The sequence below is a fragment of the Toxotes jaculatrix genome, chromosome 17, assembly GCF_017976425.1.
Source record: "Toxotes jaculatrix isolate fToxJac2 chromosome 17, fToxJac2.pri, whole genome shotgun sequence".
Classification (NCBI taxonomy): domain Eukaryota; kingdom Metazoa; phylum Chordata; class Actinopteri; family Toxotidae; genus Toxotes; species Toxotes jaculatrix.
This window is the reverse complement of record NC_054410.1, coordinates 19051496-19070421: the sequence shown is the minus strand read 5'-3', so window position 1 is coordinate 19070421 and position 18926 is coordinate 19051496. Positions and strand designations below refer to the sequence as shown.

Here is an 18926-nt window from a genome sequence, read left to right as displayed (position 1 = left end):
GTCATAAAAAACGTCATAGTATAGTATGGCATCAAAATCGGCCAAAAAAGGTCATACTTTAGTATGACCTTAAAATGTCATAAAAAACGTCATAGTATAGTATGGCATCAAAATCGGCCAAAAAAAGTCATACTTTAGTATGACCTCAAAAAGTCATAAAAAACGTCATAGTATAGTATGGCATCAAAATCGGCCAAAAAAAGTCATACTTTAGTATGACCTCAAAAAGTCATAAAACACATCATAGTATAGTATGGCATCAAAATCGGCCAAAAAAAGTCATACTTTATTATGACCTCAAAATGTCATAAAAAACGTCATAGTATAGTATGGCGTTTTTTTCGGGCAAAAAAAGTCATACTTTAGTATGACCTCAAAATGTCATAAAAAACGTCATAGTATAGTATGGCATCAAAATCGGCCAAAAAAAGTCATACTTTAGTATGACCTCAAAAAGTCATAAAAAACGTCATAGTATAGTATGGCGTTTTTTTCGGGCAAAAAAAGTCCAAATTTTTTTTGGCCTTAAAATGTCATAAAAAACGTCATAGTATAGTATGCCCTTTTTTTCGGGCATACTTTAGTATGACCTCAAAATGTCATAAAAAACGTCATAGTATAGTATGGCATCAAAATCGGCCAAAAAAAGTCATACTTTAGTATGACCTCAAAAAGTCATAAAAAACGTCATAGTATAGTATGGCGTTTTTTTCGGGCAAAAAAAGTCAAAAAATTTTTTGGCCTCAAAATGTCATAAAAAACGTCATAGTATAGTATGGCGTTTTTTTCAGGCAAAAAAAGTCCAAATTTTTTTTGGCCTCAAAAAGTCATAAAAAACGTCATAGTATAGTATGGCGTTTTTTTCGGGCAAAAAAAGTCCAAATTTTTTTTGGCCTCAAAAAGTCATAAAAAACGTCATAGTATAGTATGGCGTTTTTTTCGGACAAAAAAAGTCCAAATTTTTTTTGGCCTCAAAATGTCATAAAAAACGTCATAGCATAGTATGGCATCAAAATCGTCCAAAAAAAGTCATATTTTAGTATGACCTCAAAATGTGCCAAAAAACGTCATAGTATAGTAAGGCTTCAAAATCGGCCAAAAAAAAGTCATACTTTAGAATGGCTGTAAAAAGCATGTGGGAGAAACACCCGCTAATACGTTCATTTCCTGTTTTGGTGAAGGGTAATTTTCGTGGCAGCGCCACGGGCAGACCGAGTAACCCACATCAAAACATTTGATAACTTTTTGTCCCTAATGCCTTCTCAGCAATCTGACCAAAATTCAGCGCAATCGGACAATTCCCCTAGGAGGAGTTTTTCAAAATTCGCTGAGTGCGAAAGGCAAAATGGTGCAGTCTTTCCAAAATGGTCGACTTTCTGTACATTGTGGAATTTTTGTCCAAGAGGCTTTTTTTCTCATCTCGACATGATGCATCTGTGTACCAATTTTCAAGTCCGTAGGTCTTACGGTGAATATTTTCACACTCTAGGGGACGTTGCAGAGCTGTTTGGTCGCACCGACAGTGTCAAACAAGAATTTTCGTCAGGGGACAATTTTGGGCAAAGTTTGGTGACTTTTTGAGCACGTTCAGGGGGTCAAGTTAGCCGACAAAGTGGCGGAAGAAAAATAAAAGAGGAGAATAATAATAATCCCTTCAATTACAATAGGGCTTCACACGAATTTTGTGCTCCGGCCCTAATAAGGAGAGAAAAGCATTTTAAACATCCATTTAAACATTTATGGAATAGTAGACTCTGTCTCCCCCACTCTAACTTGAATTTGTGTGCCCAGGCTGGCAGTAAGCAAACAATGCCACTCCAGCAGCAGGCTTTTCAGCTATGACTGAGATGAGCCCCAGTGGAATCAGATGGTAAGTGAACAGACGTGTAACCATTTCAAAGTGCTTGCGCGATTTCATTTTCAGTCCCTGAAGACAACTCTCCACTGCACTCTATGAACGGTCCAAGAAAGTCAAGCAAGCCTCCTTTTCATTAGTACAACCAAACTCAATAAAGGCGCAGAGCTGAAGAGATACAGTCATGGAGATGAGGTCAAATTTGAATAGAATATTTTATTTTTTACAAATACTGTTATTTTCCACAACATGTAAATGCATTAGACCAAATCCCCCTCTCACACACTCACACTTCAAATGTACACATCAGGAATTTCATGGGGGAAAAAAAGCAAACAAATCTATTACCCACATGAAAACAGAGCCAGAGTCACATACCCATCATATGCACCAGTGCAATTTGAAATCACTCATGCTGTAATACAATGGGGAGTATATCTATAGATCTATAGATGAGACCTGAAATGTGGAATACTAACAAATGCCACAGAAATGATGACAGGCCTTAATGCTAATGAGAAGCTATTTTCAAAGAAGAAAGAGTGGATTAATTGTCTCAGTAGGAATCTGGAAAAAGACACTTGTTTCGTCCGTTAGCTCTGTGGCAAATATTTCAGACATGCATGGGCTCTGACCACCACTGCTTTTCAATCACAGGGGGCCTGACCAGACAGATCAATGAGAGAAGGCCATTGGAGATTCCTCAGCTACTGCTGTGGCCTACACACCCTAATTGGATGTTACATGAATGTTTTACTGAATAGTGGGCCTGTTTTCCACATGCACAATCGATGGCTTGTTCTCTGCTGAGTTGCTCAGACGGCTCTAATCAAATAAACTCTGTCCTTGAAACTTCTGGATGATTGCATATTTCCTGTGTCAAGCTGCTTTTGTTTGTCTACATCCAAACCTGGGAAAACACACTGGAGGAAATGTTGCACATTTAACAAGCAACATTCACATATTGCCCAGTTCAACCTACAGAATTACCTTCAGATTTTTCCAAAGTCAAGCAGTAAAAACTGAAAATGTGAGATAACATTGACAGCTGTGACAGCTCTGACGTTCAGTCAGCAGCACAGTTTAAAGTTTCAAACCCAACACAAATCAGTCAGGGAGACAATCAGGTTTCTAATCAAGCTTTCAGGCGTCGGGCGTGTTCCCAGCTGAAGTTAATATACTTATCAAGACAACCTCCAAAGTGTTATTTAATAGACTGTACCTAAATGATATCACTGCCACAACAATGTCATCACTCTGACAGAGAAGAATGGGTTCGTAGCCACAGGATTTCTGTGGCCCCATTGCACAATATAACCATCATTTATCTGTGTCGGGTTGATGGACAGCCTGTGGCAGATACTGATGTATGGAGGAGGAAACAGCTTCTGTTGATGCGGTTGTATGCTGATGGAGGTTGATAGAGGTCTAGGCTTAATTAAATCCTGTTTAATTCACATTGATTCATAAACTGAAAATCCAGTTTCAACTCATATTCCATCACTTATCTGTAAACCATGTGATGACCCTGGAAAAATCAATCAATCTCACTTGTTTCTAAGTGCTCTTAATTAATACACACATGCACGTGCATGCACACGCGCACATAACCACAAACAGACACTTTTGGTTAGAGCAGCTACATTACCACCTAAATTATGTGATAAAAATCTCTACTTGATGCGATCAAAATTAGCTTTGGGTATAGAAATAGTTTTTACTTTGTGCACATCCATACCATTTATTTTAATCATATTCTGATCTATGAAGTTCATGTTTGTCAGTGCAATCAGATCAAAAGTAGTGCAGTGTCTTACGTCTTATTAAGACTTTCCCTCCACGTCCTGCCGAGAAAAATTCTAAGAAGAATTTAAAGTTAATTTTCTAAAGTGCTTTTTTTGCCTCCTACTTTTCTCCAAGAACTAATCTAGTACTTTAAATTGAACTATTAATAAGCTTTATTACTGTAATTCATACCAACTCTGAAGAGCGTAGAGGACTGTACGGAGGAAATTAATGAGGCTCAATTCAAAAAAGAATGAGAATTTAAAACTTAAAACTTTTGCTTTGAGTAGAACGTAAACAGAAAGTCAGACCAAATCCGTTTCTTACAATACTCAGCTGTTTTCATTCACCAGGTGCGATCCGTTGATTCCGCGGTAGGTGACGCGGCTGGGACGGACCAGTACACCATGGCCAGGTCGACAGGTGAAGTAGCGGCGGCTGCCCACAGAGCCGTCATTCTTGCCCTTAGGGCTTCGGAGCTCCAGACCCAGCCAAAGGCCTGGGGCAAAGTCCGCTGTGCCCAGGTAACGGATGAACGCCATCTCATTGGCACTGTTCAGGAGGACCTGCATGCCCACATGGAGGCGGACCTGTCCATCAGAGCTGCCCGAGGGGCTGGACCCTGCAGCGTTCCCAGGAACGCCACCGCTACCACCACTGAGAGTGCTCCAGCGCCGCCGGTGAGGGTTGGAACGACTCCTTTTTTTGTTTTTTTTAGATGAATTGTAGAGGGGAAAATACAGCAAGAAAGATGTATGAGAAAAGGTATGCAGTGTGAGAGGCTATATCAAAAGTAAGTGGGAGATTCATGGGAGCTCAGTGTTTGAGGGATTGATCTTCAATTCCCTGTTCTCTCTCATTATAACCACAATCATGCATTGGCTATTTAAAAAAGGAACCTTTTGCTGACTAATACCACTGCCTCTTATCAGTATTGATTCTGCCACTGCTGCAGGGGATTAGGATGAAGCTGAAAAGCTTGGGGAGGGAGAAATGTGAGGGCTGTGTAGAATAGAGACGCACCTGGTAACAGGACTTTTTCTGCTCGTCTCCTTTGGCGTGGCGATGGCCGATGATGTGCTCAGACTGCGACGGATTGTCCCTGCACGGCAATCACAAGAGTCAAGTACTCCCCTACATTGTTGCATAAGAATGACTTCACAAGCACTCACAGAATAATAAATGCAAAGACACACACTTGCAGTGAAGGCAGAACTCTCACCACTGAAAGGATGACTGAGGCGTGAGGAGGAGAGCTCCGACAGGCAATCAACTGATCCATGGATCCTGTGAGTAACAGGGAGAGAGATACATCGGAGTCACATAACAAAACACTGTGAACATTTAGTAACACCTAAATATCTTCTACTATGCGATTATAATAATGTTATATCTCTGAAAGCCATTAAAAGGGAGCATGCCAGTGTTAAGAAATGAGCAAACGAGGAAAAGCTTGTTACCATGTTCTCTAAGGAATGTCAGCAGAGGAGTAGTGTGTGTGTGTGTGGGGGGGGGGGGGGTTGTTTGTTTTCCTAATGGGTTGTGATAGTGGCTGACAGGAGAAGAAAAGAGAAGGAGAAACAAGTTGCTGTGCTGGATGGAAAAAATGTGAGAATCTCCACTGCAGAGGAATGCCATGTGCTCAGCTGAGCAAACTATGTGCCCTGGGGTTAATTACGAAAAAAAAAAAAAAAGGAAGAAAAGGACATGAATAAGGGATGGCAAGAAAACACAGGTGCTGACTTTCTAAAAAGCAGCTTTTATCTCGGTGAAGATGTAAACAGAGGGTCAATAAAAGTAACAACAGGAAATAGTGAGAGCACTGAAGAGGAAACTTCCTCCCGAACGGGGCCTAATATGGGCGCCACATGGGTGTGGCTCCTCTTTGTATAGCATAAGAGGAAACAGGGCAAATTTAGGCTTTTAAGTTTAGCACTCCCAGATTATATAATTTCATTTTAAACTGTGAAAAATCATTCTAACTGAATCTTGAACTAAAGATAAAACGCATCTTTGACAGCATAAAAACCAACAAATTCTTAAACGCAGGGTGAAAAGATGGTCCCAGTTATCCACATGGTTCTAACAGCTTTGGTTCAAGACATTTAAAGGCATTTTGTGAAATTCCATATATAGTGCCACACAACAGCTGTGTCTTGTAGGTGTGTCTTGTATGTTGTTGTCTCTATAGTGCATCTCGATGCAGCATGTATTGGTTAGTTTTGACTGTACTACAACAGGTAACAAGTCTGTATGAAGCAACACCCATATTTTAAGGTTTTCTATTAGCTTGAGTTGGTTTTCCTCATGAGAGATCAGAACTCTGTACACTCCTGTGCAGTTCTTAGCACAATATATGCCAAGGAGCACTGAGGCTGTTCTGTTTACATTACCCAGACAGTTAATGTTGGTTTTTCCTTGAAATTCTTACCCATCTGTATTTTGTTTACAACCAGTCTAGCTGACAAGAGCTAACAGTGAGCCAAATGTTTATAGGTAAGAGTAACAGGAGGGAAGGATTAAAAGGCAGAAAGGCAAAGTACCAGCTGTAGATTTATTTAATTAGATGTTTTACATTTCTATCTGTTTCTTTACATTTCCGCTGTGGGCTCCAATAATGCCAACTGCAGCACTGTTCTTCATGAATTAACAACATAATATGCACATACACTGAAGCAGGAACTGATGGTGAAACTCTGCAAAATAATAGGTTTGTACACACAGATACACCCACCGACAGTTCTACCACTTATACTGCCATAGTCCAATTAATCTCAAATTTGTAAGACTGGGCGACAGATGTGCAAAATCAAGCAACCATCTCACCTGCTGTGATATTAAAAAGGACTTCAACACTACTCAACCATAGTCACACTTGAATAAATATTTTCAGATCACTCCTAACTACTACGTTTTCCATGGCTGAGCTGGATTACGATTTACTGACATATATCGTTATAACCACAGCTGCGTTCAAAAAAACACACCCAAGTAAAATGTGTATCATTCACGTTTTTTCCTGCTTTTCAGCTCTGCATGCTAATACCTCTGCTGTGATTATGTGTCCAGTTAGGGAAACACTGGTTTGAATACATGACCAGACCAGATTACACACATCAGAGAGCTTTCTGAGAGGCTGATTAGACGTCTCAAGAGACGAGTGTACTTTGGCTGAAAGCATCTTTTGAATGGAGCGCTCAGTAGTCTAAAATGGACGAGTCTTAAGCATTCAACAAATATTGCAAACACATGATACTGCTGAAGGTAATCAAAATTTCAGAGACTTGGCTTGAACTCAGGTTTCACCAGTTCAAACAAAGAAAACATTCAGTGGCACCACTTTGCCTTATTCTAGTTAAATGCAAATAAACATGCCTTAAAATGAAAAGGTATCAAAAACTAAACATCACAAAAAATGGGTTCCTACAGTAACTTACAGTTACTAGCATACCTACATATTACTCAAATCAGTTCATCACTGGTCTGTAAAGAAATGTCTTTGGCGACAGCAGCAATAATGGCACGAGGACAGGGGTTAAGAATTCACCATAGTAGGCTGCATAGTGAAAGCAACACGTTAGCAGCTTCAGCTTCACCTAAATATTGCCTGACAGAGAAAACCAGTTACTTAGTAATCACAGTATTAGATATTCTTGTAAAAAGAACCAAGAGGCAAACAAACTCATGATCTGAAATTCATGTTCTATCTTACTTGCAATCACAAAAACTTGGCAATGCACTTAAATGGCAAATGCAGTATTTCAAGGTATTCTTTATTCCATACCCTGTTGTGGGGGTACGGAATGACATATTCATTATCTATAATCCATATTTAAGAGAAGGGATGATGGTGCCTGGATCATTACTAGGTGCCACATTAAACTGAGGAGTCATAGTGGGCGAAAGCCCAAGGCTTCACATTTGATGACTAGGACTCTCGTTAATCACCAGTACAGAGGAGGGCTGTTTGCTGCACAGAGGGCAAAATCAAATATGTCAGCACTTGCACAAATGACACCGTCACAGGAGCTCATTAGCACCATCAGATGTATTGATGAGGGCAATGAAATGCAACCTCAGGGTTTTTAGGGCATATTGTCAAATTCTTCAAAAAAATCTGCTCTGAACTTTAAAGAATTTCTTAAAGATATTTTCTTTGACGAATTTGTTTTTGCATCCGTGGATGACCACTGGCAAAAATCAAAAGGGACCATTAATCGTTAGTGGAAAATATAAGCTACCTTAAAGGGCATGCACCCACCTTTGAACACGAGACGGAGGAGCAAAGACGCCATGTTTTGGTGGGCAGCTGAAGTACCTCACTCCTCCCACTGATCCATCATTCTTGCCACTTGGCTTATCTAGTTCAATGCCCAGCCAGAGCCCTGCACAGACAAAAAGACAGACAGTCCAGAAAACTAGGTCAAGGGACTACTGAAGGAAAATCACATGTCAAATGAACTAAGAGGAGAGATGCTCCTTAGAAAAAAAAAAGATTTAAGTCACAAGTAAACAAAGTAGTGTATTAGTTGTTTAATGTCAGCAATTATAAATATGGGATGTGTCAGAAAGACTATTACATCTGCTGGATCCAAACTGAACACAGAAGAGCAAACAGACTGTTGACTGAAAATACCAGCAACCTCTCTACATGGAAAGTTGTCAGTCTCGTAAATGGTAATAGTAAAAATTTCTGATTTCACTGTGCTTATATTAACCAACCCAACACTCAGATGAAAGTGTTTCAGGACTGCTTTCCATTTCAGTTGGTCTTTGGTCTACAGAACGGTTCACTATAGCCAATATTCAGCAAATTCTCCATTAGTTAGCTCATAAATAACAGTTTTAACTTTCAGTCGCTGACCTCTAAAATGATGCCACTATGACGCAGAAAATGAGTCACAAAATCTTTCTCAGGTGACGCGGCTCAGACAAAATGTTAGAAAGAAGTTATTTACTGCTGCAGTGCTCAGCAGGAAGCGCTGCTTTTGGTACAGAGACGCAGTCCTCAGTGCACTGAGGCTGAGATAACAGGGCACTGCTAGCTCTGATTTAGGAGTATCAAAGGAAACTTAAGACTGAAATCCCTTCAAACATGATACGTTAGTACTTATTTATACATGACTGATGCCTGGGCAGAACTACTGCCTAACTGTTAATGAACACTGTGAGCTGTTTTCTGTTTGGATTTCAATGGCTTTTGCTCAGCAGGGGTTTCTCATGGTTATTTTCCCCAAGTATCTTCTGTCCAAACCACAGTTTGCCACTGAAGTGACTTGTGACTGAGTATGTGATGCTGCTCATGCAAGTTGAAAGAGAAGGGCTTAAAAGAGCTTCCATGACTTTCACCACATGTCTCAGTGTACAATAATGATAGTGCACACAAGTATTAAGATTTATGCAAACAACTTTGACATTTCACGGAACAACAAGAACAGAGAGAGAGAATGAACTCACAGGTTTTCCAAATACTAAACAGAGGCGACCAAAGGTAAGTTCTACATTTTAGAGACAAAACTGCCTTCATTCATCCAAGTCATTTCTTCAGAATGAGAATCAGACGCCTTTATTGTCATTGTACAAGAATACAACAGAATTATGGACAACGAAATTATATCTTAAGACAGAACCCATTTAAAATTTGTGAAAATGAAGAGCTGAACCTTTAATATAAAATATGTTAAAAGTCTCTTTTCATATGCAATTAAGTTGACTGTCCCCCCTGTTTTAAAAAAGAAACAGAAACGTATTTTTAACCCTGTAATGGCAATAGGGTTACCTAAGCTGTGTGATGATAAATTCATCAATTTATTTGGCCAGAAAGCACCAGTTCAACAATTTGCTGTTGACGAATTAATCATATCGTCAACTGTAAAACCATTCAGTGAGTCAACTTTATCAGTGTCAGTACACAATGGCATTAATTTAATTGTCTGTAATTTTTAAGGAAATTCATTGTTAATCAGACTTTAGAGCGTTTCCCTGAGCATGTCCATATCTCACTCAAAAATAATCCAATTCACTGACACTGTCAGTTTACATCGGAGATAAGTTGATTTTTAATGAAATTAAGATAAATACCATCCAAACTAAACAATTTAAATGCAACACTGCTAAGTAAAGAGTTTATGTGTCATTTCAACCGTCAAATCTTCACAGGGAGGACATCAGTTTTAACAACTGACCTGGAGCAAAGCTGGTCTTTCCATAAAATTGGACTACACCTGTTCGCTGGCCCACCACCAGCACCCTTTCTCCCAGACGGACCTCAGAACCCTCACACACAGAGCTACTGGCTGAGGGGGTTCGGCTTCGAATACCTGGGAGAGATGAACAGAGTGTTTCACTGCTGTGTTAATTACTGCCCTCAGTTTCATTCCATTAGATCTATATAATCATGGGAAAATCCTAAAATGATAGCAATCTTCATTAACTCAGAGTCGAGGTAATACAGACCTGCAGTAGTAAGCACAGTGGTGCCAGAATAAGAACGGAGAGCTGGTGAGGGCGTGGTCCTGGGGCTCAGGGAACCGCGCTCCCTTCTCTGCCTGGCAGGAAGGCGTTGCCTTGGCAGTGGACGAGGTCGGGCACCTGGCCCATGCCGAGAGTCGAGTGAAGAGGACGAAGAGGAAAGAGAGCGGGAGAGAACACCTGTGGTGAAAACGACAGAGGAATGAGTGACAGAAAACACAGGGGACAGGTAATTCAAAGAAAGAACTTTTCAAAACAAGTGACTGAAACAGGACACACAGTCGAGAGTTTCAATTAATAAAATGTATAAATGTGAAGACAGCCACTTTGTCAGCTACACACTACACAAAATTCAAAAAGGTGCACAAGCTGTTGCTTCTAGGCTCCACTAAGGCACTGGCTCTGAATGTTGTCCATTCTGCTAACGTCACACGGCACAAACTGTGTGCCTCCCCTCTTAATACTGAACCCACCATCCATCCACTCAGCTTACATCAGGGACTTTTGTAATTCCACTGAAATAATAAGCTCAGCCTATTATTCATTTTCCCCTTTTATTCTTCTGACTGTGACAGTGCCTATAGCACTCAGATCCGGACAATTACCACTGTACTTTTTCAGAAATCCAAGCAGCTGTGTCACATCATTCTAAGGCAGCACCAATCAACTGAGCTCAGTCTTTTACAGTTGCTTGTCCCATTACTGGGATCCACCTAAGGGCCAACATGCTAATCCCTTCCTAACATGAGCTATGAGATGGAGGAGGGGGGGTTGCCCAATTTCACTCTTTAAAAGCCATTTGGACACAGGACCTCATTAAGCTTTTAACTTTCACAGACCTTCACAGGCCATAAGTTCATTAAGTGCCAGAGTCTTAGAGGCCAATTGATTAAATCTGTGCCAAAGTGCTTTAAGAAGAAGAGAAGATTCAGCAACAAACAAACTGGAACCCAGACAGTGATGAGCAGAAAAGTTTTCAACCTTTGCCAAAAACTGTTTTCAGTCTTAACTAATGGGCCTTTAAGAGCGGATGGCAATGCACAGAAATAAGAGCTGGAGCTGCTGATTCTGTCATTTCTGTTTTAAGCTAATCAGTCTCTCATTGCCTGGATTGATCAGTGGACAGGTGTGGTTTTGCCTTCAAGCAAAATGAACATAACTTGAAGCATATTGTATTTTCAGGTTGGGGGAAAGTATCTGGAATTCAGATTAAGCTCAATATTCACTTGCTGCTGAAACACATTGTGTCGCTCCATCTAAATATAGATGGGAACTCTAATTTACCATTTAATTAGGCTTCAATTGTAAATTGAAAATCATATTTCTGATGTAGTATTCACAGTGGTATACAAAGGTATAATATAGAGTGAAAGAGTACTTTTTTGTTTGAAAAGGCGTTCATGTTCCTGTTGAATGGCCCACAGATGGATTATGATGTTGGATTCAAGTATTAAGGTGCACTAATTATCAGAGACAGGTGGGGATCAGGAGTGTGTGGAACTAGGATTAGAACAATTTCAACAGTTTTAACCAAGGAGAGATTATATTAAATAGAGCAAACTCACTTCCACACTACATTCTCTGATACGCAGTGCACTGAAGCACACTCAGCTGTGACTGCAGTACCTGTCTTTGTCACTGAGGCGTCTCCTTTTGTGCACTGATTGGGACCAGGTGGGCTTTTTTGACTATCAATGGGTTTTTTGACACTTGGAGATAAACCTTTCCATCCACACACAAACACACAGACACACACACAGACACAGACACAGACACACACACACACGAGACACGGTGACTTCTTTTTAAACACAGATCAATAATCATCTTTGTCAGACTGAAGATTGCATAAATAATGCATCATCACAGTTCCGCACTTTGTACAAATTGAAAGTCACTTTGACAACTGGAGATTGTATTAAGATTGTGTAGTTTGACAGGTGAAATTAGCTGAACTAGGAAACGTATAAATCTGTCTGTATAATTTCAGTAAGTGTCGTTCTGTATCTGTTGGACTGCTCGAGGATTCTTATTATCAAAAAAACACTTGTATAATCTAATGCATGAATATAGGTGGAGCCATCCAAAGCAAGAAAAGGTATCCAAATGTGAATCTCATATGAGGAAATACAGTTTAGATAGTTCATTAAGTTTGGAGAAATAAAGAGAATTACAAACGAGGGAACTAAGAAGACACAGTGCAGCACTCCAAGACAGGCAGAAATAAAAGCAGACACAGAAAAGCTACACTGAAAAGATAAAACAGAAGAGCAGGAGAGTGAAGAAATGCAAATAAAGGACAGCATGACAGTGTTGAGCAGCGATGATACAAGAATTACTCAAAGGCATTTTTTTCTTGATTGAACTAAGGCTGTCTGTTTTACTCCAGCACAATAAAAACACTTAAATATGCTGAGACAAGCAGTTACACCCACACAAAAGCCACAATGACAGTAAATTCAAAAGAAAAAAAAAAACGTCTAAAGGAACCACGGTGCCAACTCAAAAAGCACACAATGAGAAATAACATTTCATGCAGAAGCAAACAGAATTTTGTTCTTTAAATAGTTTCTAAAAAGCAAAACTTAAGTAGCTTAAGTAAGCTTAATATATTGTTTGTTGACTTGAATAAAATGTGCAATTAAACTGACAAAAGGCTTTTAGAGTCAGCTCTTTAATGGGCAATAAAATCAACATCCATGTTTCTAAACACATTATGGAAACATTAATCATCTCTAATCTGGGTTCAATTCATACATAAATTTGTCACATAAAATGTCTCATATCACGTTGAACTCATTAATATGTCACCTTAGATTAAACTTTATATGCCGATATGAGAAGGCGTTAGAAAATTCTCAAATCATCTTGGTATTTATTGATTGCCATTTCAGTTCACATTTAGAGGCAGCTGGGAAACGTTCCCCTCAGAGGCAGAGCTGTGTCTTTCCTTTGAACTCCACAGAGGAGACTACATTCCAACTCAGAATACCAAACATTTCTTGTCACTTGACCTTTAGCTCACAGGGACCTCCTAGCTCCATCTATCCCTTCCACATACTGACGCTCACTTCAAGTGACAGACTGCAGCACAGACTGAGGCTTTATGAATCAAGCTGTGCTGCTTTGTGAGCGTTGTCTGTGTTCCCACCGCCCTTTGAGGCCTAAGCTACAGTTGACACACTCTAATAGGGTCCAGCCTTGCATTCTGCTGTGTCTGTCTCTCCTGGTTAGCAAGACGAGACAGTGCCACAATGACCCATCCAATCTATAGACACTATAGACAGTGAGCTGTCTACGCTGCCGATCCGAGGGGAAGCTAAAACACAGGTGGCTCTCAGAGTCTGGGCTGTAAATGCCTGACAAATAGTAATAAATTAGTCTGCTTCCTGGGTTGTATGGAGGTGCCAACACACATGCCCTCACACGCAATGCTTGCCACACATAAACACTCACACACACACACCTTGTGATGAATGGCTGCCAGGCTATTCAGCCTGTCTATGCCCTAGTTATTAAACCCTGCTTAATTGGACTATCAATCACCAAATTCCATAGGCCACTGTGAGGTCCGCTATTCCAGTCACGTCCAGATCAATTGGCCTTCACAACCTCTGAATATTACATCACCACAACACAGCTATAAACCCAAGAGGGCACAAGAACTGCAAAAACCTACCAAGGCAAGGTTTCCACAATGTTCTGAGGTGACTGGACTATATTATGAGACGACATTAGTCGGGAGTTGAGGATGTGGACATCCAAGGACTGTCAGAGCAAGGTCTTGTCAGCAGTCTAATTTATGCATTGTCCTTTGGCTCTGGTTCAGAATCCACTTTTCAAAGCATTTGAAGAAGATTAATATGAAAGCCCAGATGCAATAAATCCTGCCATGCAGTGTCATGGCTCATACAGGCTAGGAAAGTTGAAAAAGCCTCTTTTTGGCACAAAAGAGGCCATCAGCTGGAGTCGTGACTCAGCTGATGGCCTCATCTGGACACAGCGGATTGACTCAGTTCCTCCATTGTAGGCTAAAAGCACACTGTGTCAGCATGAAAACTGTCAGCACAGGCATCCATTTTGGTATCTAGAATGAGTGTATTCCCCCAACAAGCACTGTTAATACAGCATTTTATTTTTTATTTTTTTTACAGAGGTTTTTTAAAATAACAAGCACACATCAACAGATGTACTAGACTTGATCTAGTGTTAATATGTTTACATATTGATAAGAGTTACATAGTCCATGCATGTTTGACTTGCTATTTATATGTCAGATCAATAGTATTGGAGAAAACAACTGTTATGATTACCCCAAACAGATAAAGAGTGGGTCTATGATCACCTGAATATCACAGTGGACAGTATTGTAATTCAGTTAGTAAAGAATGTTTGACTCTCACCACCAACAACCAACTTTTCTCTTATTATCAGTACATCATCCTCAGTTACTGTTTCTATTGATGCTGGTGCTCTAAGCTTATGTCCCAAAGCTCCTCAAGTGAGTGCACTTGAATAATTTCTTTGACCAACAGGCAATATTAGGAAGCCATTTATGTGAACAATGTTGTCACTTCAAAATGTCTCGTTTCTACAAGGCTGGTACAGTTCTTAGTTTTTAGGGGTTTTTTAAACAATCTGTGGTCTCTAATAATGTATCTAAGTGTTCTCCTCCAGGGGACTGTACATGAGATTACCTGTGACATGAGGAAACACCCCCCTGTGACATCTTTTTCACCTGTGCTCACAAAAGTTCACACATTTCTTTGCCCTCAGGCCCCTGCAGGATATTCAATCTAACCTCGCCTTTGTAGGTTGTGTTATGAATTGATCACTTTAAGTCTTTTTTTTTTTTTATTTAAAGTAATTTGTTCCAGAGCTCCTCAGGAAAACCCATTATTCCATATTCTTACAGAGGCTTGTGAGCCTCATGCTGACCTTCAATGTTCAGTGAATCTGATAGGACCTGAACGCAGCTTGAATCATGAGAGTAGAGCTAAACGGAGCAGTGTTCAACCAGCGATAGCGCTCTCAACAGTTGTTGCAATTCTTTGTGATGCGTCAGATGCAACCTTTTCACCAAATAATAGTCGGAACACCAAATATTCTGATTAAACAATAATGCTCAGAAGTGTTAGGACCTGTATGCCACTTTACCTGTATTTATCTTGGAGGTGACGCGGGACAGGTCAATGCGACGAGGGGGGCGTATGGGTGTAGATGTCTTTGTTGTGCTGGTTTTATGTCTTTCCAAAGGTTTGCTAATCTTGGAGAGCGGAGCAAAAATTCCTGTGGAGAAAAAAAAAAAAGCATGAGAAAAAGGATTTAACAATAAAAGGCAGGCGACTGTGTGATTTAACATGTACTGTACAGATTTATAGTAAGACAGATAGATAAAACATTATGCTAACCAGACAACATAAAATTTACTGACAACTAGAAAAAGAACAAATCTAATTCCGTGGTGTTGGATAATATACTACAGAAACTTTGACCGGACCAATTAAGTCCTTCAAAGTCAATAATGGCAGCAGTAATTTATGGAGTTGTTGGGTCAATCGATGAGTTTGATCTTGAAGTGCTTCTAGACTGGGGCATGACCTACCATGTTTGATTCGACAGGTGAAATAGTGAACCCCTGCTACTGAGCCATCGTTCTTCCCCTCTGGTTTGTCCAGCTCCACTCCAGCCCAGAGTCCACCAGAGAACTCGGTGCTGCCGCAGAATCGTAGAGTTCCAACCTGTGTGCACACAAATGCGTACAAAGTTCAAACAAATAAAAACAAAGTTTGCAAAAGAAATTCACACAAAATCAACGCGTGCAGCAAAAGAACTGGCCAACGCACTGAGCAGAGTGTGGAACCATTATATCTTCATTAGAAAAGTTACGCATCATGTCAAGGGCTGAACCCCTATCAGAAACACAACAACATCTTGATGTGTCTGTTTGCCAAAACAGCAGAAGAGACAAACAATTAAAATGAAACTAGAGATCAAAGCATTAGACTGTGCCAGAAAGCGCAGGGAAGATGAGAGTTTTTGATTAGCCAGTCTCTTCTTGGCACATTGCAATTCTGTTCTCAGTGTAGCACGAAAATCTATTAATGGCTCATTCTTTCAGAGCACATGTTAGACTGGGCTACAGTCAGTATTTCCTTATCTTCATGTATCTACTGTACATGTGCATGTGTGCATGCAGTGTGGCTGGCCACAGAGAAGGACACAACACAGAGTACAGCCACACGAAACAAAACAATTACCAGGGTGTATGAGGATTTTAAGGGTCTGATTACATGGCAGAGAAAGGGACTAGTGATGGTGGGCAGTGGGTTTCAGTTGATTAGCTGACATTACTGTGTGTTATCAATGAAACAAACTCTGAACAAAGCTGAAGGTATAAATCCAGAAAAGATGGCTGGGACAAGCATTCATCCTGGGTCTATGCTAAGCTCCTGATGGCTCACAGACTAAGTTAAGTGGAGGATAATAAAAAACTGATTGCTTTAAGTCCAGATGGATGTGTCATACACTACATTAACTCATAAATATGGTTCTTTCATGGACGAGTTGGTCATGATAGAAATGCTGATGGTCAACATGTGTGAAACATGTACTGCACTTCTTTAAAATTCCAGTGGGTACTGCTACTTAGAGCTTGAAATATGAAAGGTAGATGTATATGTGATGTTTTTGTAGCTGTAGCTTTAACGCTTGGTGCTCTCAATTTGTCCTCAACTATTTCCACCATGAAGCGTTTCTTGTGTGCGGTGAGCTGCTGTGCAGGTCTTCGCGGTTTGGCTAATGCAAAACTAATGACAAGTAACAGGCCACCTCTACCACTAACGCACTAACACCAGCCACATCATTTGTGTATCAGCAGCTCTCCCTCTAACCACACTGACTGCCACTGATTTGTCTGCGAGCTACATGCACAGTACTTTCATGGCAAATCTTAAAAGCCGTAAAGCCAGAGTTTACCTTGACAGACAGGTGAAGCAAATTGAGACAAGCATCCCTGAGCCAGGGAAGACTCCCTTCATTAGTTGTTTTCAAGTTCTTTCGAAACTCACACTTTCTTAAAAGCATAAAAAGGTGGATAAAACCAACCATTTCAGCTCTTATGGCCTTAAATTCAATAAAGTTGAACAATTTTAGGACTCCATTCAAATTTAATAAACTCTTCAGCCCTAAGAGTCGGAAAAGGCACTTCCTGATCTAATAAGAGTCATTTGTTAGGATCTCTGTCATAAAAGTGGAGTTACTCTAGAACGATTACAAATCTTTTTTTGATGCCACAGGGATCAAGAAAAACCAAAACACTGCGTGCCACAGTACCACTGTACTGTAGCTGTACCAGATTTATTTTTTGGTTAACTTGTGGCAATAAGAGCACATTCACAAAATAATTAATCTACTGATATTTGAATTTAAGAGTCAGAAATCATGTAGCACAATGTCAACTACACATTCAATGTGCATTTGAGCAAGTATTTGTGATGGTGAAGCACCAGTGACTGCCACAGAAGAGGTGATTTTGCACCAATGGCACAACAGTGGATGCCTCTTTCACCCGCTTTGTTGGATCTCTAGATAAAGTCAGTGTGGACAGGGCTCATGCAGCCAGACTTATGACTAAAGGCACACATCAGTCATTGGACAAAAGTTGGTGTTGTAAAATTTAAACACAAAGTACAGAGAAAAAGCACAGATTTCTGAGGTTTCCATTGATTTTTGGAGCAGGGGCACTGAGCAGCAAATTGTCAAAGTTGAACTATGCCACGAACATAGTCAGAAAACTGTGAATTTTATTTGACCTGTGGGGCCAACTCTCCACCACTTTCAAAGCCTGCTTCACGTCAAAAGGATTACACATGGCTTACACCACCACACTGAAGTTGGGTGGTTAGGTTGAGCAGCTATACTTAAGTATTTCTTTGCATTACATAAGGGAACTTTGTAAAAAAAAAATAAAATAAAATAGTTGTTGGATGAATTTCTGCCTACGTTTACTAATAAGGGCTTGTTTGATGTACAAAAAAGAAAACTGCGTTAATGGGAAAAAAAATGTATCTGCAGCAAAAGCTCAAAAGGCACCTCTGTGATTAGGCACACACATAAGTGTAGATCAACATTTCATGCAGCCTGAACAGTAAGCTGCACGCTTCAAGGTACATTTTTAAAACATACAGTGTAATTACACCGTGCCAGGTCAATGAACTTTGAATAAATGTTTAGAATTACAGTGCTGTATGTGGCTACATACCAAAGTATCAGTTTGTTTACACTTGATTTATCAATTTTCTAACACATAACACATTTTCACTGCTAAATACTCAACCAACATAGCTTAGTTCACACTGCAAGCTGTGCACAACATGGATGGTGTGAGATTCAGTGAACAGATACGTCTCAGAGAAGAGGATGACCCACAGGCAGAGAGGAAGAGTGTGAGCATTTTAAAACTTCTAACATTTTCACCAGACATTTAATGGGCTCACAGTTGGAGCTGGTTGAACTTGAACATGTTCAGATAAATGCTGATGATATGCCAGAATGAACTGTTAGACATAACCCTGAATGCTGGAAGGATGCCAAAGGGGTGTTGCCTAGCAACTGGGAACTATTTTTTCTTCGTTGAGGGCTGAAATAATTGTACAAAAATTCACCAAAGCTTCTGTCTTTATTTAGGATACACAGCACTGATGTGGTGCAGCTGCAGGCATGAGGTTTATAGTGTAACACCATTTGTACATTCTGCAGTGCACTCTTAATGTGCTGTCTTAGAGGGTGTGGGTAAAATACATCAATACAATCA

At 40.1% G+C, this 18926-nt stretch overlaps 1 protein-coding gene across 6 annotated transcripts in view; it reads right to left on the bottom strand.

Moving 5' to 3' along the window:
• Positions 1-2057: 2057 nt before the first annotated feature.
• The window catches only part of LOC121197497 (CAP-Gly domain-containing linker protein 4-like), a 31400-nt gene continuing 14531 nt past the window's right edge, over positions 2058-18926 (bottom strand). For 5 of the 6 annotated variants that reach the window (XM_041061135.1, XM_041061137.1, XM_041061132.1 and 2 more), the window contains 8 exons: positions 15717-15852; positions 15269-15400; positions 10097-10291; positions 9826-9960; positions 7902-8025; positions 4839-4927; positions 4664-4742; positions 2058-4339 (listed from right to left, as the gene is read on the bottom strand). In XM_041061135.1, the coding sequence (XP_040917069.1) occupies positions 3973-4339; positions 4664-4742; positions 4839-4927; positions 7902-8025; positions 9826-9960; positions 10097-10291; positions 15269-15400; positions 15717-15852 (1257 nt within the window). In that variant the 3' untranslated portion in view covers positions 2058-3972. The remainder of the gene's footprint in view (positions 4340-4663; positions 4743-4838; positions 4928-7901; positions 8026-9825; positions 9961-10096; positions 10292-15268; positions 15401-15716; positions 15853-18926) is intronic. The other variant, XM_041061138.1, reaches the window with a different exon arrangement.